Source organism: Bactrocera tryoni, chromosome 1 (genome assembly GCF_016617805.1).
Source record: "Bactrocera tryoni isolate S06 chromosome 1, CSIRO_BtryS06_freeze2, whole genome shotgun sequence".
Lineage (NCBI taxonomy): Eukaryota > Metazoa > Arthropoda > Insecta > Diptera > Tephritidae > Bactrocera > Bactrocera tryoni.
The window spans coordinates 64,953,889-64,974,234 of record NC_052499.1 but is presented as its reverse complement, the minus strand read 5'-3'; the positions used below and the strand labels follow the sequence as shown (position 1 = coordinate 64,974,234).

The following is a 20,346-nucleotide window of genomic DNA, read 5'->3' as shown; positions in this document are numbered from 1 at the left end:
TCCATTGATCAATTAGCATAATCATTTCTGAAAGCATAGAGGATATTTGCTTTTATTGTTGTTGTTGTTGTTTTAACGGTTATCAGTCCCCGTTAAGATGGTAAGGATTATCCAGGTTGTCGTCGTCGTCATCTAGCGGGAGGCGCAGGAAACGCGGTGTTTCGACGGGATCGGACCAAAGGGAAAGGGGTGTTAGAAAAGTGGGGTTGGCAGGGTATGCAAAGAGGTGGCCAGTGTCATGCGGAGACTCATTGCATGCAGGGCATATATTGGATACGTCGGGGTCTATTCTGGACAAGTAGGAGTTTAACTGGCTAAAGTATACAGAACGAAGCTGCGCTATCTTTCAATTCCCACGGCAGGCGGTTCTACGCACTGGAATGGACCCGGATTTTATTCGGCCAAGGGCTGTTTTTTCGGCGATCGAACCCCGTTTGGACCGGATCTTTGCTTTTATATTTATGTGGGCTTGTATTTTATTAATCAAGTTTTATTTTATTAATTTTACGTTTAAAGTTTATTTAAAAAAAGTTCGATATTTTATTTTAACAAAAGTTCGATATTTAAACTGCTCAGTGTCTGACTGTTTTTTCAATACCATTCATATCCAAAAATTTTAATTTTTAGCTGTAAAAATTCACACTTTTCCCATTTGATACGCACACCGTATCGCGATGCTAATTCTAAAACTTGTCTCAGTTTCATTATCCCTTCATCGATGTCTTTGGTTGGAATAATGATGTCGGTGATATGTATACCAATCGTTTTGTCTTTTATAAGGTCTCCGAAAACATAATTTAAAAATCTAGAAAATGCATCTCGTGAGTTACGTATACCGAATGGTACGTATTTAAATTCGTAATGTCCATCTTGAGTAACGAATGCTGTATATTTTCTCGAATCTTCAGCTATAGGCACATGACATTCTCCATCTTCCAAGACCAATTTTGTAAAAATTTTTGCTTTCAGCAACATGTCGAAACTGTCCCACATCGTGATTACGGGAAAGTTATCCTGAACGATTTTCTTGTTTAACAACCTGTAGTCGCAACATAACCGTTTTGATCGTTTTACTATAACAACTGCAGATGCATAATTTGAAAAACTTGGCTGTATAATGTCAGCTTCTAGCCAATTCTCCACCTGTTGGTTTACGAAATTTCTGTCTTCTAAAGACAGTGTTCGTGGACTTTGGAATATTGGTACTTCATCGCTTAAAACGATCTTCATTTCATATGGAAATTTTTCAATACATTGAGCTTTATAACTATTTATCAATTCTTTAATAACTACGTTATCGGTATTTTCCCCTGCCCTCGAACATATCTCCTGAAACTCATCTAGTAACTCGATTTCTCTTTCTTCCACCTCGTGTTGAACATTACTTATTTTTGCGAATTCAAAACCTTCTGGTTCCACATTCATATTGACTTTATACACATATACATATATGAAAGTTTTACAGCAGTTTCACAACACCAGCGAAGCTTATCTGTCCGTTCTCGCAATGCACTGTTATAATTCAAAATATTCACTTATAAATATGAATGTATCTTTAACAATAGTTAGGGACCATTCAAAAAGTTTTACAGTAACAAAAAATAGTTCGGAACAAACTAGTAGAAATGTCAAAAGTAATTAATAAAAAAAAATATGTCGATCTTATAGTTTTCTGCTTTCCTCGTTCAACGTATACAACTTTTGTTAGTTTCAAATTGCCAGTCGATGTAAAATATCGGTTTCTATTGTTCTAACTTCAATTCGCTGCTTTACTAGTATGTAATTACTTCCTCGCTTCACTCGCACTTTACTTCTTTCGTTTCCCCCACTCGTTTAGCAATTGGGGTTTCACCTCCACATTATCGTCTTTTGTTCTCGTATTTTGTGCTTGCGACTACTTGAATGCGTTGCTAACACTCCTCCGTTGGATTTTTATTTCACAAGAATTATCGCTTTATCGCCGTTAATTTCAAAATGTTGTTTCGTTAACTACGCCTGAGCGTTTGATGACGCTTGTTGTTAGCAACGCTATTTTTCCGACAGTCTAAATTTGTTTGTGTGTTTGCCGACGCTGACTAATACAGCGGACGATTAATTGTTGTAAAAAACAGCAAAGCACACTTTAAAATTTTATTCACAATTTCTCCGGTCTGAGGCCACAATTTGTGAGTGCCTGTTTCATTTATTAAGTTTTAATTTATTAACATTAAAGTTTATTTTAAAAAAGTTCGACATTTCACCTGTTCAGTGCTTGTTAGCGTGTCGGCTCACTACGTTTTTTTCCATAGTCTTCCGTATTCGTCATTCTTTATCGCTACTCGTTGTCTTTTTAAAGTCAGTGTTGTCACTGTCCGTACGTACGTCCGTTCGCATGTGTGTATGATAACTTACAAATTCAAATGCTTTAATACTAGAAGTAGACTAATGCAGAAGCCTTTGAAAATGACAGGAAAAGAAAGAAAAGGATGAAGCCCAACGGAAACGAAAGTCAAAGTAACAAAAGGGAAAAAGTAATTTACCGTGATCTGTCGTCGGGAAAAGGAAAGGGAGGGACGTGAATTTTTAAGCATTAAGAATAGCTGATCCAATTTCTACAAACTCTTTGAATTGGCAAGCCGACCATTCGCACGAAGTAGATCTTCCGTATATATGAATGGATTTAGTACTAAGAGTGAGCTCCTTTTATAAATTGGCTTCGATTATCTTAGTAATGATATCCCTCGGCTGAAGTACCACGCTTGAGTAGATACGATAAGAGCGTCCTTTGTTTTTCGCCACTGTATCGCCTTGGGAGTATACTGTGGGTAATCCCTAACTTTTGAATTTGAGTCGCTCTAAAGACTTGAGCATGTTAGCGATTACTCGGCAGCTCGGAACCACCGTTATCGGAATGTTGAGAAGTTTTTGCATGTTTTTTCTCGTCATGTTTTAAACATATTCACCAACTCAGCTAGCACCTTGTAAATAACCTTGAAAGTCTATATTGGCCGGTTTGTTTTTTATTAAAAAACCACTGTTAAATGCAAAACCCGCCTATTCGCACACAAAAGACTTCCGTTTCGTTAGAAAATGTGTAAAACGTTTATTTATCAGCATTTTTTAAATATTTGGAATAATGTTTTGCCTACTCTGTCATTTATTAATTTGACGTAAATGCAATTGTTATGCGCACGCGTACTTTCCTTGCTTAACATTATGTTATTTAATTATCATTTTGCTCTCAGACTGCAGCTTAAACAATTCCATACAAGCGAAATTACTGAAAAACATTTTTGAACTTTTTTGTTGATATTTTTTTGCGCTATAACGGTACTACATAATAATGTGTGTGTAAATAATTGGTTATTATTGTAATTGTTGTAAACATGGTTTGCTATTTAAAGCCAAATACATTTTCTTTTTGTTTGCCCGTTTCGTTTTTGTTTTTGTTGTGTAATCTTTGGCCTACTTATCAACTCACGCCCGCCACTTCCCTAGCATACAATAGCCAATCAATCGCATATAAATTTGTTATATTTATATGATAAATTGCAAATTCAAATGCTTTAATACTAGCGTACTGTTTGTATAAATAAATATTTTCTTTGAATTTGAGAGAATTTTTCATTGTTTGTGTATTCCAAGTATTCGTTTCTTGCATATTGTATATTATAATGAACTTTGTGTGTGTTTGTGAACGAAATGCCTACTGCTTAACTAATACATACGAAATATTATAAATTCATTAAAGTTTATGCTTATATGTATGTGTACCTAGCATACCGTTACAATAGTTTATAATATTAATAATAATAATAATATGTTAATAATTAATAATAGTTATAGATAGAGGTTAATAATTAGAGTGGTGTATTCGCTCAATTGTTCGTCATGCTCTGACGCAGTTTGTTCGGATCCTGGTAGTGCGATGAAATCATCGTCGGATGCTGTGGCGGCGGAAAACAGCGCACGTGCTCCACATTCGAGCCCTCGCCGTCGCCACCCTTCAGATATTTATTGAGTATAGCAAATATTTGTGAGTTTAATACTTGGAAGCGGCGAATGCGATCGACCATACGTTTCAGTTTCTACAAAAGCAAATTTACCTTAATAAATACAAAATTAAATTTCCTTCGCACTTACAATGCCCTTGACGTCTTCGTCCTTGCCGTCGACGCGTTGTACGCGCAGAATGTGATAGCAAAAATCTAAAGCCTCAAAACGTCGCTGTTGACCCAGCAATACGATCATGGCGCAGCCGGCCCAATTTAAGCCCTCGCCGAAGAGCTCCTCGATGGTGTACTCAGTGCCGCGTACCGGTATGCAGTAGACAAACTGCAGTGCCGACCATAAACGATGGAATTCCGAGCATTCGTCAACGTGTATGATGCCGTTAGCCGGCGGTGGCCCGCTCCAAACGGGATCGTCCAAATAGCTTTTGATGCGGTTCAGTATTACCTCGAAAATGCTCAGGCCACAGCAGAGGCGTTCGCGTGTTAATAAATCGCCTTCACGCGCGATCATCGCTTGCTGGAGGCATGGCATAATAATGAATAGATAATTAAAAATAATAATAAAATTAAACAAACACTCACTTTTGCATTGCCAATTTTCTCCACATTCGACACGATCTGCAGGTTTGCGAATTGCGCCTCGAAACGTTTCTGCTTGGCCTCGGGCTTTTCATTTTCTGCGCGGAGAGTTTCACAAAATTGAAAATGCATAAAAAATATTGAAGCTTTAAGCAATAAATACCTTTGCAGAACGGACGCGGGAATATATTCTGGAAGAGTGCCGCATGCAGCAGATCACACACTTCTTCCTGCGAGAGCGCCTGCTCGATGAGCAAGCAGAATATAATGCAATTGCCCAGCTCGCGGAAGGACTGGAAAAGATCGGTCTTAGTTTCGGGATACTGCACGATATCGGTCAGATGCGCCTGGTAGTAGCTGAGTACGCCCGGCGAGCCATACTCGCAGCGCGGCAATTTGCACGACTTCGGCATAGCGCCCATTAGGGTTTTGGTGAATTGCAGCAGCGTGCCCTGTATTTGCAGCTTCACAATATCTTTTAGTATGATGTCAATAACGACGGCGATGCCCTGATAGCCGAGCAACCGACACATGGCGTGGAAGTGTGGCGCACCGATGAAGCCGGTGTACTGACCATATTGCGTCGAATAGGCGGCATTCAACTGCTTCGAGCCCCACAGATAGAAGTGTGCCATTTGCGGTGGCTTCTCGCGTTGTATGGGCTGTGAAGAGGCCAAGTTGACTTTGCTACGTACGAAGCTGAGTACAGAGAGAAAATATTAGTAGTAAATATTGGAAAATAATATTAAAAAATAGAAAAATATAAGAAGAAGAATACAAAAATAAAAAAATATTAATAAAAAAATATTAATAAAAAAATATTAATAAAAAATATTAATAAAAATATATAAAAAATATAAATAAAACAAAAATTAAAAAAAAAAAAAAAACATTAAAAAAATTAAAAAATTAAAATAAAAAAGGTAAATAAAAAATAATTAAAATTAAAAAATAAAACTATTTTGAAAATTACAAAATAAAAAAATATTTAAAAAGTAAAATAAAAATATTTAATTAATTAATTAACTATTTATATGTAATTAAAATTATAAAAAATAAAAAATGTTAAATAATAAAAAATAAAAAAATAATATTTAAAAAATTTAAAAAAATATATTTAAAATTTGAAAAAAATTTAAAAAGATAAACTATTAACTAAATTAAAAAATAAGAAAAATATATAAAAAATTAAAAATAAAAAAAATTTACAAAAATTAAACTATAAATAAATAAAGATTAAAAAAACATAACATAAATAAAAAATTAAAAAAATATAAATATAAAATAAAAAAAGATTAATAAATATAGTAAAAATAATAATAAAACAAAAAAAATAAAAAAGAAACCAAAAAAATAAACATTACAATAAAACAAAAAAAAATAAAATAAAAATTTAAATGAAAATGTAGAAAAATGTAGTACTAGGTAATTGCGCTTTTAATTATAATTAAATAAAATTTAATATTTAAAAGTAAAAGTTTAGTAGACAACCTACCGATTGGTGGCCGCATTGTAACAGTAGTTAACCAAAAAGTCATAATTTAATTCCACGAACACATGCAAAGTGATACGCCCATAAGGTGCCAAGACGTTGTGGTTTGCCTCCTTCACCATAGCATCGAAATTATCCAGCGCCAAGTGCTTGCTGAGCAATTTGTGGCAAATGCGGTTAGCCTCCAAAAGGCCCTCGAGTTCCTATGCATTACAAAGAAAAAAATCATTTATATTATTAGAATAAATTTCGCTAAGGCATGACGCGCAAAATTACTCACCACAATCCCCGTTATATCATTGCCTTCAAATCGACAGATTGCCAATTCAACACTTTTGTGCATATTTGCATTGATGCGCTGATTTATGAGCTTATTCAAGTCAATGGAACGACCTAGAGACAAGAGATATCAATAAATTGATATACATACATACATACATATAATATTATATTGGAAAAAAATAAATAACTAAATAATGAAGGAAAAAAATAACAAATAATGAATGAAATTTAAAAAAAGTAAAAAAAAAAACAAACAATAATACAAAAACAATTATAACTGAAAAAACTAAATAAAAAAATAATAATAATTAAATAAAAAAAAAATAATTATTATAAAATAAAAATATAATTAAAAAAATACTAAAAATTATTAAAAAATAAAACTTTAATTAAAAAAATAAAATTAAATAAAAACTTGTAAAAGTTAATTAAAAATATGAATAAAAAATAATAATTATTATTTTAAAAGTTAATTAAAAAGTAAAAAGAGTATTAAAAACTAAATAATATACATATAAAAATAAAATAAATTCATTTAAAAATTAATTAGGTTAAAAAAATTAAATAAAAAACATTAAATAAAAATATTAAATTAAATAAAGAGAAGGATAAATTAAAACAAATGGAGTTTGAATTTAATTACAAAAAACAACCAAAAATAAAAAAAAAAATATTAAATTAAACGAATTAAAAAAGGTAGATTAAAATAAATGAAAATTAATTTTAATTACAGAAAACAATTAAAAATAATAATAATATATATGTACATATGTATGTATGTAAGTGTTTAAAAGGAAAATTAAGTTTAAAAAAATTAAATAAATAAAAAATTAAATTAAAATAATATAAGAAAGATTTAATTTATATTAAAGGAAAATTATTTTGAATTAAAAAAATACATAAAAATTAATAACATTAAAAAGATCAAATGAAATAAATAAAAAAAATCATAAAAGTTAATTAAATTAGAATGCATAATGCTGATTTTAGCTACAAAATAAACACTTTTTCTGAAAATCAATAATTCATATTTTTTATAAGGACTACTTTGTAATAGAGTTACAACAAAAAAAGATGTAGTGCTACCAGGATGCGTGTTTCTTTATTAAAAAATTATGCATTAAAAATTAATTTTTATTAAAAAACAAAAAAAATTATTAAAAAAAATAAATAAAAAAAATAAATAAAAAAAATTTATAAAAATAATAATTTTTATAAAACAACAAATAAATTTTTATTAAAAAAACATAAAATTTATTTAAAAAAAATTATTAAAAACAAAAAAATTAAAAAAATAAGTTTTTACTAAAACAATATTATTGAAAAATTTAATCTCTTAAATATTAAAAATCTTATATTTTGAATTGAATGAGGAACGCAAACGAGAAAAATTATTAATTCTAAAATTATTTTTTCTATCTTCATCAATCTGGTAAGTGGAATTAAAATTTTTGGTTTTTTTTAATCCCCATTAGCCATACGAAAAATTCGTGGCAACCTATAAGTGCACCACCGTAACTTTAGCTGCTGATAACATTTATCTGACCACTATTGTATCTATATTGCGTCTACTAACCTAACAATTGCACATGCCGTTGCTTCAGCAGCGTTTCATAGCGGTTATTACGCGGATACGAATGAAAATTAAAGCCGAGCACCTCGCACTCCAAGCGAAAACGTTTGTCCAGAAAGATGCTAGAATAAAAAAAATAATAATAATACTTTCAATTCCTTTACGCCGTGCACATACCTGCCCGCCAATTGCTTGTAGTGTGCGAAAATCTGTTCGCTCAACTTATAAACGAATTGATCAAAGCACAAATTGACCTCGGCCTCTACTTCGTCATACAGAAATTGCTTGCGAAACACGGTTAAGGCATAATGTGCCGAATCGTTGTACAAATCCAATGGGTATAGAACGAATCTGCAAATAAATTGTAATATAATAAATATGCTACTTGTTTCTATCACAACAACACTCACTCCATCATCGATGGCTCCTTCGTTTGCAATATGTGATCGGTTAATATCCATGGCATAGACATCTCAATCGGGAATTGTATACGCTTCTCCATAGTGATTAGATCTTTGCATTCCTCATTGTGTTGATGCTTCACCATGCACTTGTTCACTTTACGACCCATTGTCATTTCCAAGTAGAACTCACGATACCACAATTGTGAAAGATCGCAGCATTTTTGTAGCGTGTCGCTGAAGTTAAGCAGATAGCTCCAATAGAATGAGGTTTTGTGAAACGTATCGATTTGCATGAGGCAATTGCCATCAATATCTTTACGTAATGTACGTTTGCCACCGCTTTTATCGGCGATTAGCGACTCCAGCATAGTACGCACCATATACAGCTGCGTCGATGATGGACCGACATTCAAGCGTGGCACTTGCACGCGAAAACCGCCATCCGGATCCTTCTTACCCTTCGCAGCTGGGTCGTCCGAGGGCTCATGGCCTTTCTGCCAATCGGCAGCGGTCTCGCGCACTGACATTATAATACTGCGTATCAAATCCTTTTTGTTCTTCACCGATTTACGCAGTGGTTCACGAAGCGTGAGCTGCACAAAGTCCTGCAGCTCCGCGTATATATTGCGACGTATCGCCTCGCACAGCACCGTCTCGATGCGTGCCATCAGAACCTGAAATATTTGCAAAAATTATGATAGCTAGTATATTAATTGGGGGTTAAGAATGCTATATGCGACTACCTGTAAGCCCTTGATCATTGCAATTACTTCGATAAGAGCGAATTTCTCTTCCGAAGTATAATTGTAGCGTGTTGCACGTTCATATTCCTCAGCCTCTACGGGACATTCTTTATTCTGATGATGATCTGTTGGATGCAAGAGCTTCCACGAGTACAATTCCGTTACAACACTGGTCCACTCAGAGAGCAATTGCAGTCCACGCAGCGCCAAATCAGATGTGGCACGATTTTCGGCATCTGTGGGATTTTCTTTCACTGTCGTAGTGACTTCGTTCGTGTAGCGTGCCAATTCAGAGATGTATTTAACGTGATCTTCACGTATTTGCGGCAAGTGCACCATCAAATCGGCTTGTGGACTAATTGCATTCGAACTAGACAAGGGCCATTTGCTCGAATCGTAATGTTTGCTGCGTTTGATGTAATTAAAGGGTGCAATTTGCATATCACCAAATAATGGTACAACTTCCAAATTTTTGAAAATTCGATCTATGCGGTCCAAGCGTATTTTTTTCTTTTGATCCAATTTATTTATATTACAACCATCGCTATCCATGAGAAAGAGTCCGAAGCCCATTACTTTTACGAGCATGTGTTTTTCTTCGGGCGTCAAATACATTTTGGTTTCAAACATGTGCACACAAATGTTTACCACATCCGAGAGCAGATCTTCGTAGCCAATAATTTTTTCGAGTGTATCTTTAACGGTGTCTCGTATTTTATTTTGCGTGGCAAGAAACATGGACAAATTTTGTGACTCCTGCAGCGTGTGTGAATCGGACATCACTTTGAGAAATTGGGCCGCACGTCGATATGTACTGTAGTCATTTTTCACGCTCGATTTCATATTTTTCAATTCGTCCAAGACAGCAAACATGTTGATAAATTTGCCCAATGTTAAGAGATAAGCTTCTGATACGAAATCCTTCCGCTTTTCTGTATGACACAGACGTTTCACCTCGCCTGAAAATGCTTCAATAGCTTTACGCTGCAAAATATTTAGGAATTATTTAACTATTACAGTGTAAGGTACTTTGTTTATTTACTCACTTGGAAGTACATGAAATTGAGTAATTTGTTTACTTCGGGTGCCAGTACCTCGACCGTTTTTTCATAAATTTCCACACGATTGGGTTGCTCATTGGATTTCGGTTGAGGTATGGCACGCGAGCAGCAGCGCCAAGTATAAAGCATAACCGCATGTTTCTGTCCCTCCTCAAGCAGAACGTTCTGCAAATAAATAAATTAAAATTTTATTTTTGAGTACAATTATATGTGCATATGTATATATATTACTCACAAGATTAGCATGAGTTGTCGCTTCTTCAATATATTTTGCTATACCCGTTACAAATCCATTGCGATCTTCAAAGTTCGTGTCAAAATTGGCTTTATAGATGATTGAACAAGGTTGCGCCTCAATGCAGGGCTGCTCATCGGGCAGCGACAGCTCGTCGAGTACTTCCACATTGGATAGCGCATCGGCCAATGTGATCTTTTCCGTCATTTTGAAAAGTAATTTACACTGCAACGAATTTAGAATGCAAATGAAAACATTAATGCGATGATGCAAGCATTGATGCTGTGCTCATTGTATGCAACAACTGCAAGTGCAAAAATCATCGATTGGAAACTGGGCGGGTCTCGCGTCGGCCAGCGAGACAAGTGTTTATATTACTGTTGCACGCTTTGATATGCCTTATTTTTGCTTATGCTTTTAACGTGGCGCACATGGTACAATGGGAAACTGAACTTCAATGGTTAACACACACTTTTCGATATGTTTTCTTAACTTTTACTCACATTAAATTTTCTAAAATTGTTATTTATTTACGCGACTGCCATTTGATGTGTAAGCACAAACTGATAATTTTTTGACGTGCACAACACACACACTCACAATAAGAAATTTGTCAAATTGGAAATGTCATTCAGCAGTCAATGCCTGTGTTCATTGCATACTACATTACACTGAGAGTAACGGGTGATTGCCATTCCACTTAGTGTACTTTGGTATGTAAAATAATTTGGAAATCATACTAATTTTGAAGAAAAATTAAAAATCTTATTGTTTAAGAAACTAATAATTCTCATTACTGCAAGTAAAGCTATTAATTAATAAGTAAGTATATAACTGTCGTTTAAAATTAAAATAATGTTAATCGATTACTAAGAGTGAATAATCACAACGTGCAGTGAGCACTGCCAGTTTACGCACTTACATATCGAATATACTACTGAATACTGGCATACTTTTAGGATCACATTGTCGATTTATCCACTCGTGTTTTTCTCGCCTGCATTTGCTGCAAAAACTGAAAACAAGCAACTCAATATCATTAATCCTACCAATTAAACACGTATCCTTTACCCCTAAACATCCAGAGACTTAATGCAATATCATTTACAAGGCTCAGTTATAAATTTAAGTGAAGTATAATATCGCAAGCTACTAGAGATAAGTGAAAAAATGGCGAAAAACAAAAGTACTGTCTACCTTGGCTTTGAGGATGAGGAAATTACCAGCAAACATGGATCCATTTTAAATAGCACAGTGAACAAAATCGGAGGAACACCTGTGAGTATAACACTAATATGGTAAACTTCGCTCCTATTATATTAAACAAATTTGTTAAATTAATACAAAACATGAGCATAAAGTGACAGATTTATATCACTTGCACTGCGACTTCCGTTCTGTCGCCGCAGGCTCCGCTGTGATGCGACATGATGCGCAATGCTGACGCATCTATTGAAGAGTTAATTAAAATTGATTTTTCTTTATTACCAATATACTTATAAACTTTTCATCTCTTTCATAAAGGATTGGCCCACTGGAGAGATAAAAGTGCCTTCGTGTCCGCTCTGTGGCACAGCACGTCCACTGATCGTACAACTTTATGCACCCTTGGAGCAGTCCAAATTTCATCGCACTCTGTATGTGTTTGCATGTTTGAATCCGGCTTGTTCTCAAGATTGTAAGAGTTGGCTGTGCATTCGTACGCAGCATTTGGACACACCAAGTGAGGCAGAATTAATAAATGCAGTGCCTCCACCTCTGACAGCCGGTGGAGGTGGTGGAAAGAAAAAGAAGAGTTATAAACAAGCGGCAAATGCAATGCAGCCGCAAAAAATTGCATGGTGCAGCGGTGCCGATGACTGGGGTGAAACTGTGGAAGAGAGTTGCATAGTGGCAGACAGTGGTATTGAGCGTATGGATACAGGTGCTGATGAATTACAACATCAGAATGAGGAAAACGGTAATGTGGTTGGCAAGAATGATAACTCGCCCACACGTTCTGTGCATCTACCACGTGTAACCGACTCGGGAAATAGTGATGCTGATGAGGATGAGGATGACGATGAGAGCAACTCAATGGATAACGAACTTGTTTATGGCTTTGGTCAGCTAGATATGCAATCGCCACAAAATGCTGTTGAGGATCCAAATGCCAATTGTGCGGCTGGAAATGCGGCAGCCGCAGCTGCTGTGGAAGGCGGTGCGATGATGGGCTTTGGCGGCGCTACTGCTACCATCTGCGCCGAAATCGAGGGCGCTGAAACGGATGTAGTGCTGGTGGAGACACCTGTAAAGCCTGAACGTGACTTGATTGCACTTTTGAAGCACACTGCAACACCTGCGGCGCTTGGTCCACTCGCCAAAATTTCCGATGTCACTATAAAAGCATTTTTTATCGCAGTGGATATGGAGCAGCGCCATAAACGTGGTGAATATGAAAACTATTGTGGCGCGCTATCAGCGGATCATATACGTGAATTATACCAGGAGTATAAGCGGCAGGACGAGGCGGCACATTCTCCGAATGGCGCTGGCGCGATTGGTGGTGGTGTTGCCGCTGCCGGTGATGATCAAGAGGCCTATGAGAAAGCTTTACCAGCACATGGTGATATAATTTTCCATCAATTCGTTAGTGTTATACAGGAAAACCCAGGACAAATCATAAGGTACTCAACTTATTAGTGTTGAATTAACATTTTTTTTAATATTTTGAATTTTTTAGATACTCACGTGATACACTACCCCTCTTGATGGGCCCATTATCTGAACCAATACCAAAGTGCGTCAACTGCAATGGCGAAACCATATGTGAGATCCAAATTCTGTCTACACTCATACCAAAGTTGCGTTTGGCGCAAAACAGCGAACCGGCACCCATAGAATACGGCAATGTTTTGGTGTTTACTTGCCTAAAATGCTGTTGGGATACACCAGACAAAATGCGCTACGAGCGTGTTATCGTACAAGCCGAACAATAAGTTTGCGTCGAAGTCAAATCGTGAAGACTCTTGAATAGCTCATTGTGGATCCTAATAACTAGCGGAATGCTTGATTTTATTTGTGAATTCCTTAGGTTTAGCTTACAATTAAACTAACTAAAGTACCCGTATTTAGGTCGGACGACATATTACAATGAAACTATTGAAACGTTAAATTACGAAAGTATGTACCTAGATGCGTTTACAAAGTGAAACTACTTCAATTAAAAATCTTATAAACACCCTCTACATGCATACATTTAGTCTAGTATACAATATATATAAATACTATGTATATTAGTCCACGTTGCTACAACGAACGCAGGACCTTTTAAAATAGCAAAAGAAAAATATGAGCAAACAAAAAGCTTATTTACCAGTTGAAAGTTTTAAATTATAACCATCAGACATTTGAGTAAAGATCATTGTAGCATAAATTTAAGCATAAAGTAACAGTACTTTCAGAAATGATTAGATAATAGGTTTCTCTCAGCGAGTTAGTTTTAGGAACAAAGCGAAGCTTGTCAATTTTAATAATCTATTTCAAATCAAATTAAACTAACGACTTTCGAATTAATATTTTTTATGTCTCCTACTCTTACACATTTAAAACCGTTTCTTTTCATTAAAAAGTGTTTGCAAACACAAAGCAATTTCGGGAAGTTAATCCAAACTTTAAAGCAATGTATTTAAGAGTATTTCATTTGTAAGGTACATAAATTGTATACTATTTATGCATTTATTTATTGTTGTATAGTTAATTTATGAATTTACATAGTTTTATTATTTATAGTTGTTGTTTTTTATGACAATCTTATTATATTAGTTTTAAAGCAAAATATTATAATAATTTTCAAAAAGCTAAACTAATAAATAAATTTAGAACGTAATGCTCGAAGACTATGTAATGAAGTGGTAATAAAAGACGAGAAACTGAAAACGAATGGATTTTTTGTATAGTTCAGTTTAAATTTAAATTTCTAGTGATGCTAAGGGATCGTGCACAAGGCGTAATTCTTCCGGGCCACTACTTCTCCGGGCGTCCAATAAAAAAATTTCCATACAAGAACTTGAGTTGGGTCGTTTAGTTCGTAAGGCAGCTTTATTCAACTCCAAAACACCTGTTAGTTGACTGCATAGCAGTCTGCAGACGCAGAACAAAGGCCCTTAGATTCATGTTTCCAAATAGAGATCACATCGCCTCACTAGCACTTAGCAGTATATTGGAATTTATCAATTTGCTGGGGCTATGTGGGTCGTTGTGACTTAGAAGAGGGCTCAATAGATCTTAGGTCGCGGTGCAATCCTCATCTATTCATCTTATTTTTTCTTATAACAGTTATATGCTATAATGGTTCGATATCGGTGGTGTTGACGAATGATTGGGGAGAAAAGAACATGTGGACAATTTAAGATCGAGATTTCAAAAACTTAAGAACTAATTCGCGTAGATACAAAAAGCGAACATGTCTAAATCGACTCAGCTCATCGTGCTGATCATTTATAAATGTATGTACATATACATATATCTTTCGCCTTATAGCAAACTTAATATACCACAAACACAAAACAACTTATTATTTATGAAACATTGACTTTATTTTATAATTATATTTCCATTAGCAACTAAAAAAGCTTTTCTTATTTGTGTTAGCTGTTTTAAATTTGTATTTCTCATTTCTTTTTATATTATTACTATATTAAAATTTTACAACCGTTTGCACAAAAAACTGACGTTTACATATACTTACATACATATATTACGTTTACCATATACATATACATATTTTATAAATTTATTTAATAACTAGCAGTTTGTAGTTTACCGAGCTCATTAAGAAAATCACAAAAGGAATTTAAATGCATTATGCCAGTTATATCTTAATTAATTAAAATTAGCTGTGTGTAAATGAAAAGTAAAAACTTCGTTGCTAAGCAGATGTGTAAAAACGCCGGAAATTTTATTTCAAATATCGCTTAGCTGTGCTGAGCGAAAGAGCTTAGCATCAATCAAACATCCATTTTATGTAGTAACGTACATTTGGGCTTTAAAAAACTGCTGCAATTCATTTCATTCTTGTTTTGCCTTTTATTATCGGTGTCTACGATGATCGTAATGCTGCCATTTGCGATGATTTAGTTTAGTAAAGTCGTCGCAATCATTTGCAATATCGCGCAGGTACTTCGAAAGCTTGACAAGTTCTTTGTCAGTATGTCGACTTATGTGTGCCTGGCGGAAGGGTCGTACACGTAAACCTGAACGAGGATTCATTAGAAAGTTACGTTGTATATCATCGAACATGATGGTATTTTTGGCACTATATTGCGGATATTGCCCCCAAATTAAACCGAGCGGTTTCACATCTACGACACCACGTTCAATCGTATATACTGAAATCATGGCAGTAGAGTCCAAGTAGAACATTATTTTGTAATTAGGATTGTTGCTTACACCTAGCAATTTCATTTTTTCCTCAATCCAACGCATACCAGTTGCCGACCATATAACAATATCATAATTTTCGTAACTAGATTCCAAAAATTCATGTAAATATGGTCGCATTAGCTCCGAAGCATTTTCGGCGGGAGATCGATGATCGAATAAGGTGTAATCAATATCAAGTACAAGCAAACGCTTCCCTTCCCTTGGCGGGTTAAGCTCAGTTATTTTATATTCTCTAACGCGTCGTTGTACTTTCGCCAAGTAAACGGGCGATTTCTCTACCAAGTCCTCTTCTTCGGCTACATCAAAATCATCTATCACCTCGGCAATATCATCAGGCAGTTGACATGCAATCTCTATAGCTGCCTCAGTCGAGCCTACCATCATTAATTTGAAGTTGGGTTTCAACTCCAAGTCACAAATTTTAGTATCATCAGGCGCCACTTTGTTTTCTGCATATAATAATTACAAACCGTTATATGTATGTCATATTTTTGATGCATAATGCATAACGGACATGACGGTGTTTAACCTACCTTTATACTTGAGATTTATCAATTTTTGCCGCTCCGGTCTCACCTGTGTGAGTTTGAAGATTTCATGGCGCAGCACAGCCACAGTATCCTGATCGGTTAAATCTGTAATTGGATATTCTTTGCCACCCCATTTTACAATGATCGAAGCTTGGAGTATTTCACTAACTTTTTTGGAAGTTGACGGTTCTGGCTCGGTTGCCATTGCGAAGTGCAATTTTATGCGAATTCGGAGCGCCGGGTAGAAATACAAATCCACAACAGAGGAACAAAAGAAACAAATAGGGTTACCGTGATTTGCACACTTTGAGAGCCGTACCAATAGGACATTCGCCTATATTTATGTTTTGTTTAAAACAAATATTCACTGTTTTATTGAATTGTGTTCTGAATTTCATTAGGACTTTTTATTTTTTGGTTTTAATTTAAATTGAAAAGAAAGCTTAATCGGATTTTTTATGGACAACAAAATTTGTCCATATATATGAGGAGATCTTTAAATGTTAAATGAAATGTTAAACATTTTTTTAATTTCCCCGAAAGTGTAGTCACTGTCAACTTTTCGCGCAACAATCAGCGCTGTCAGCTGTTAGCAAAGTTGTCGACGTCAATATATTTGTTGTTTTGTTTTGATCACACCGTAAATAGCCATTTTGATGTAATCGAATTCCGGAAAAGAGTGTAAAAAAATTTTATACGATGGATTCAGCGATAACCGGAGAACAGTTTACCGCTTATAAAACACAAGTGCAACAATTGTAAAGGTGGGAATCCTTAAGGAGTCAAGGACACAAGAAGCCGAGTACATGCATGTACCTATACCTACTTAATAGTGAAAATTGTTAATGCGCATTTGGAAAGCGCAGGTGAAAAGAACCGAACTTCTGACAAAAAATATTTAATAACTAAAGTTTTGCTTAATATAATATATAAACGTCTTTTAAACATTTAAGAAACTACAGTGCATCGTTCTTAAATAGCCAAACAAAAATTTTGGTGCCTAAGAAAAATATTTAAGAATTTAGCTTTGAAGAAAGTCGGCTATTTTTGAAAGTGAAGTGTTGTGTATCTTTTAACCTTGACATTGATTGCCCGAAGCCTATAATGGCCAATTGCTTTGTGATTACGCCTAAAGTGTCGCCGGTTCTATATCTCTTCACCGCCAAGTTCTCCAACGTGTCAGCTACCGTAGCCGCCGCTGCGTGCGAAATTTTACAATTTAAGTTGAAGTGCCGCCGCCTCCTGGTGTCCGCAGTGTGCCAACAATATTCGCGACCCTTCATCATACGATACAGCGACCGTGAACTAGCCGAACACGCCTAAATTGCAAGCGCAACTTCTGTTCGAGCAGTTCGAACGCCATAATCTAATATTTAGCAAAAATAAAAGTATTAAGCAAAACATTAATACAAAACAGTGTGCAAAAAAAAGTTAAATTTATATTGGTACCCGCATAATTTCACAACCTAATCAGCGGTGCGTAAGCCGATAGTCTCTTCTTCTTAGCGCGCACAGATAAGGTACATATGTAAAACATATACAATGCATATGTTATTTATTTTCAATGAGTGTTTTTGCTTATTAGTGTAGAAATAATCATGTCGAAACCGGTACCTTTACTTGGTGGAGAAGAGGATAATGTGAGCCGACAACCGTCAACTGTATCGCAACCGACAGCAGAAATGAATGACATGGATTCACCATTACATACATTTACTACCGACATACGCGTAGAGCTGGAAGAGTTTCGTGACAATTGGCAACGTGAGCTGAAGGGTCAGAGTGAAACTGTAACATCGAACAGAACCGTAGAGCAAAAGCAACAGTTGACCAATAATGTCACCGATGTTGATCAGCATAAGCTGGCAGAAAATCTATTCCGCAGTGCCGTGGAGCTAGAACAGCGAGGCAAGGTTTATGATGCTGTGCCACTATACCGAAAAGCTGTGCAAATCGTACCGGACATTGAATTCAAATACTATGAACTACAGAAGAAAAAGTCGACAGCCGCTTCGAGCGGTAATAATGCAGACGGTATTCGTTTGTTAGAATCTGTGCAAGCAAAAGAAAATGCAGATGAAATAGCAGATAATGAAGAGATTATTGAAGATTTATATGAGAAGTTTCAATTGGACTTGGCGGGTGCGGGTGGACGGTTACTACAGAGCAGCCGTGATCCGAGTGTAATTAGTACGGAAACACATATTTCTGAATTACCGCCGGAAATATTATTGTACATCTTACGTTGGGTTGTATCGGCGCAGTTGGATATGCATTCGCTGGAGCAATGCGCTACTGTCTGCAAGGGACTGTATTTGTGTGCGCGCGATGAGGAGCTGTGGCGTTTAGCGTGTGCCAAGTAAGCCATGAAATTAAAAATCTATGACAAAATAGTAACCTCATATTTTAAACAGAGTGTGGGGTGTTAATCTTGGTTCCTTGGGTGAACCAGTTAGCCGGTCAGCTGAACACCTAACAGAGACTACAGACACAACCCCCATTGTGTACACTTCGTGGCGTCAAATGTTCATCATGCGTGAGCGTGTTATCTTTAATGGCTGCTACATAAGCAAGACAACCTATTTGCGTATGGGCGAGAACAGCTTCCAGGATCAGTACTACCGTCCGGTGCAGCTGGTTGAATATTATCGCTATGTACGATTTTTAGGGGATGGACGTGTGCTCATGATGACCAGTGCCGATGAGCCAGCACAGGGTGTGAATAAGCTAAAGAATGTGAATCAATTGCGCCCGGAAGTGCTCTGTGGCCATTATCGTCTCTACGGTGACTCTATAACTATTATGCTAAAGAAACAACAACAACCGTCACATAGTAACCACCATCAATATGCGCGTCATCGTCGCGGTAGCATGGCTATATTCAACGATGAGCCAAATTGTACAAAATATTGTATTGAATTTCGTATAACAAATACGACAAAGCGCAAATATGCACGTCTACTATGGGTGCACTATTCCGTGGTGCAAACGCGTAATAAAGTGGAGACTTCGTCACAGTTCGAATTGACGCAGTCAAAGTATCCACCGCTGTGGTTCTCGCCGGTTCGCAGCTACCACTTGGATACCGATGCGCCAATCGCTTAAAAGCGCAACTTACAAACAATTGTATATCCAGAATAATTAAGTAAATTGAGATTTTTCTGCGTACAAACATACACAGTCGTAATATATACTTATAATACAAAACATAAATTAATTTTAATTAAAATAAGTACTCCTTGAAATACATAAAAAACTAAAAAGGGGAAATATGCGGTGGCTAAACGGTTGCTATATATGGTCTACTAAGTATATAATACTATATTTACTAATACACACAAACTATATTTGTAGAGGCTAGTCTTTAAAGCTTGAATACTGGAATTTTCTAATATTAAGTATGGGACTCGTTAAGTCTGGATTTTAGTTTCCTATTGGCTGTTGATACAAAATATTCATATAATAAAATTATCACATAACCTAAAATTGCTGGGTTCGAACAATTTGTGTGCCGTAAGAAATATGCATAGAGATAAATTTTTTAAAGAAAAACAACAAAACAAAAAATTTTAGCATCGTTTGCATTGAAGTTAAAATATCCTTCACATATACAAAAGATTCCATACAAGCACTTGTTTTTAAACGCGCAGTTTGTATGATAGCTATATGTTATATGCAAAAACAACAGCAACAACAAAATTTTTATCCGCCCAAAGACAGTCAACTCGGCACCATGCCCCCAAACTACCTGAGGACAACAACATAATAATAATAATCACTGCCAAATTTCGCGAAGATATCTTGTCGAATAAAAAAGTTTTATACAAGGCAATAATTTTTTATGGCAGCTATATGTTATAGTGATCCGATATCGACGGTTTCTACAAATGAACAGCTTCTGTGGTGAATACGTCCGCAAAATTTCAGATGTTTAGCTAAAAGAACTGAATTACTATTTCACGGACCTCCGCCGACGTTTCTTTCTGGAAGTTTTAAACATTGTGGCATACTTATTATACCCTGTTCAAGGC

General features: G+C 35.6%; 4 protein-coding genes across 4 annotated transcripts; 2 read left to right on the top strand and 2 right to left on the bottom strand.

The window, feature by feature from the left end:
* Positions 1-3,495: 3,495 nt before the first annotated feature.
* On the bottom strand, positions 3,496-10,949 carry LOC120771039 (cytoplasmic FMR1-interacting protein). The gene is made up of 13 exons (XM_040098839.1): positions 10,865-10,949; positions 10,362-10,586; positions 10,112-10,291; positions 9,066-10,049; positions 8,329-8,996; positions 8,096-8,269; positions 7,922-8,040; positions 6,344-6,456; positions 6,067-6,266; positions 4,735-5,270; positions 4,575-4,669; positions 4,123-4,509; positions 3,496-4,067 (listed from the first exon to the last, which is right to left on the bottom strand). Exons 2-13 carry the CDS (start codon positions 10,566-10,568, stop codon positions 3,858-3,860), a joined length of 3,873 nt encoding a protein of 1,290 aa, XP_039954773.1. The 5' UTR covers positions 10,569-10,586; positions 10,865-10,949; the 3' UTR covers positions 3,496-3,857.
* A 354-nt stretch (positions 10,950-11,303) lies between these two features.
* LOC120782564 (programmed cell death protein 2-like) lies at positions 11,304-13,452 on the top strand. Its single transcript, XM_040114905.1, has 3 exons — positions 11,304-11,639; positions 11,886-13,027; positions 13,084-13,452. Exons 1-3 carry the CDS (start codon positions 11,532-11,534, stop codon positions 13,337-13,339), a joined length of 1,506 nt encoding a protein of 501 aa, XP_039970839.1. The 5' UTR covers positions 11,304-11,531; the 3' UTR covers positions 13,340-13,452.
* A 1,791-nt stretch (positions 13,453-15,243) lies between these two features.
* Positions 15,244-16,559, bottom strand: LOC120782558 (ubiquitin-like domain-containing CTD phosphatase 1). The gene is made up of 2 exons (XM_040114892.1): positions 16,319-16,559; positions 15,244-16,234 (listed from the first exon to the last, which is right to left on the bottom strand). Exons 1-2 carry the CDS (start codon positions 16,518-16,520, stop codon positions 15,432-15,434), a joined length of 1,005 nt encoding a protein of 334 aa, XP_039970826.1. The 5' UTR covers positions 16,521-16,559; the 3' UTR covers positions 15,244-15,431.
* Positions 16,560-16,912: 353 nt separating this feature from the next.
* Positions 16,913-19,818, top strand: LOC120782548 (F-box only protein 9). Its single transcript, XM_040114881.1, has 3 exons — positions 16,913-17,835; positions 17,901-18,674; positions 18,730-19,818. Exons 2-3 carry the CDS (start codon positions 17,914-17,916, stop codon positions 19,418-19,420), a joined length of 1,452 nt encoding a protein of 483 aa, XP_039970815.1. The 5' UTR covers positions 16,913-17,835; positions 17,901-17,913; the 3' UTR covers positions 19,421-19,818.
* Positions 19,819-20,346: the final 528 nt, after the last annotated feature.

Coding starts and splice junctions, on each gene's coding strand:
- LOC120782548 (XM_040114881.1), top strand. CDS start 17,914: ATGTCGAAACCGGTACCTTTACTTGGTGGAGAAGAGGATAATGTGAGC. Junction 18,675..18,729: donor TGGCGTTTAGCGTGTGCCAA/GTAAGCCATGAA, acceptor TATTTTAAACAG/AGTGTGGGGTGTTAATCTTG.
- LOC120782558 (XM_040114892.1), bottom strand. CDS start 16,520: ATGGCAACCGAGCCAGAACCGTCAACTTCCAAAAAAGTTAGTGAAATA. Junction 16,235..16,318: donor GATAAATCTCAAGTATAAAG/GTAGGTTAAACA, acceptor TATTATATGCAG/AAAACAAAGTGGCGCCTGAT.
- LOC120771039 (XM_040098839.1), bottom strand. CDS start 10,568: ATGACGGAAAAGATCACATTGGCCGATGCGCTATCCAATGTGGAAGTA. Junction 10,292..10,361: donor CGACAACTCATGCTAATCTT/GTGAGTAATATA, acceptor ATTTATTTGCAG/AACGTTCTGCTTGAGGAGGG. Junction 10,050..10,111: donor TCAATTTCATGTACTTCCAA/GTGAGTAAATAA, acceptor AATATTTTGCAG/CGTAAAGCTATTGAAGCATT.
- LOC120782564 (XM_040114905.1), top strand. CDS start 11,532: ATGGCGAAAAACAAAAGTACTGTCTACCTTGGCTTTGAGGATGAGGAA. Junction 11,640..11,885: donor ACAAAATCGGAGGAACACCT/GTGAGTATAACA, acceptor TCTTTCATAAAG/GATTGGCCCACTGGAGAGAT. Junction 13,028..13,083: donor AACCCAGGACAAATCATAAG/GTACTCAACTTA, acceptor TGAATTTTTTAG/ATACTCACGTGATACACTAC.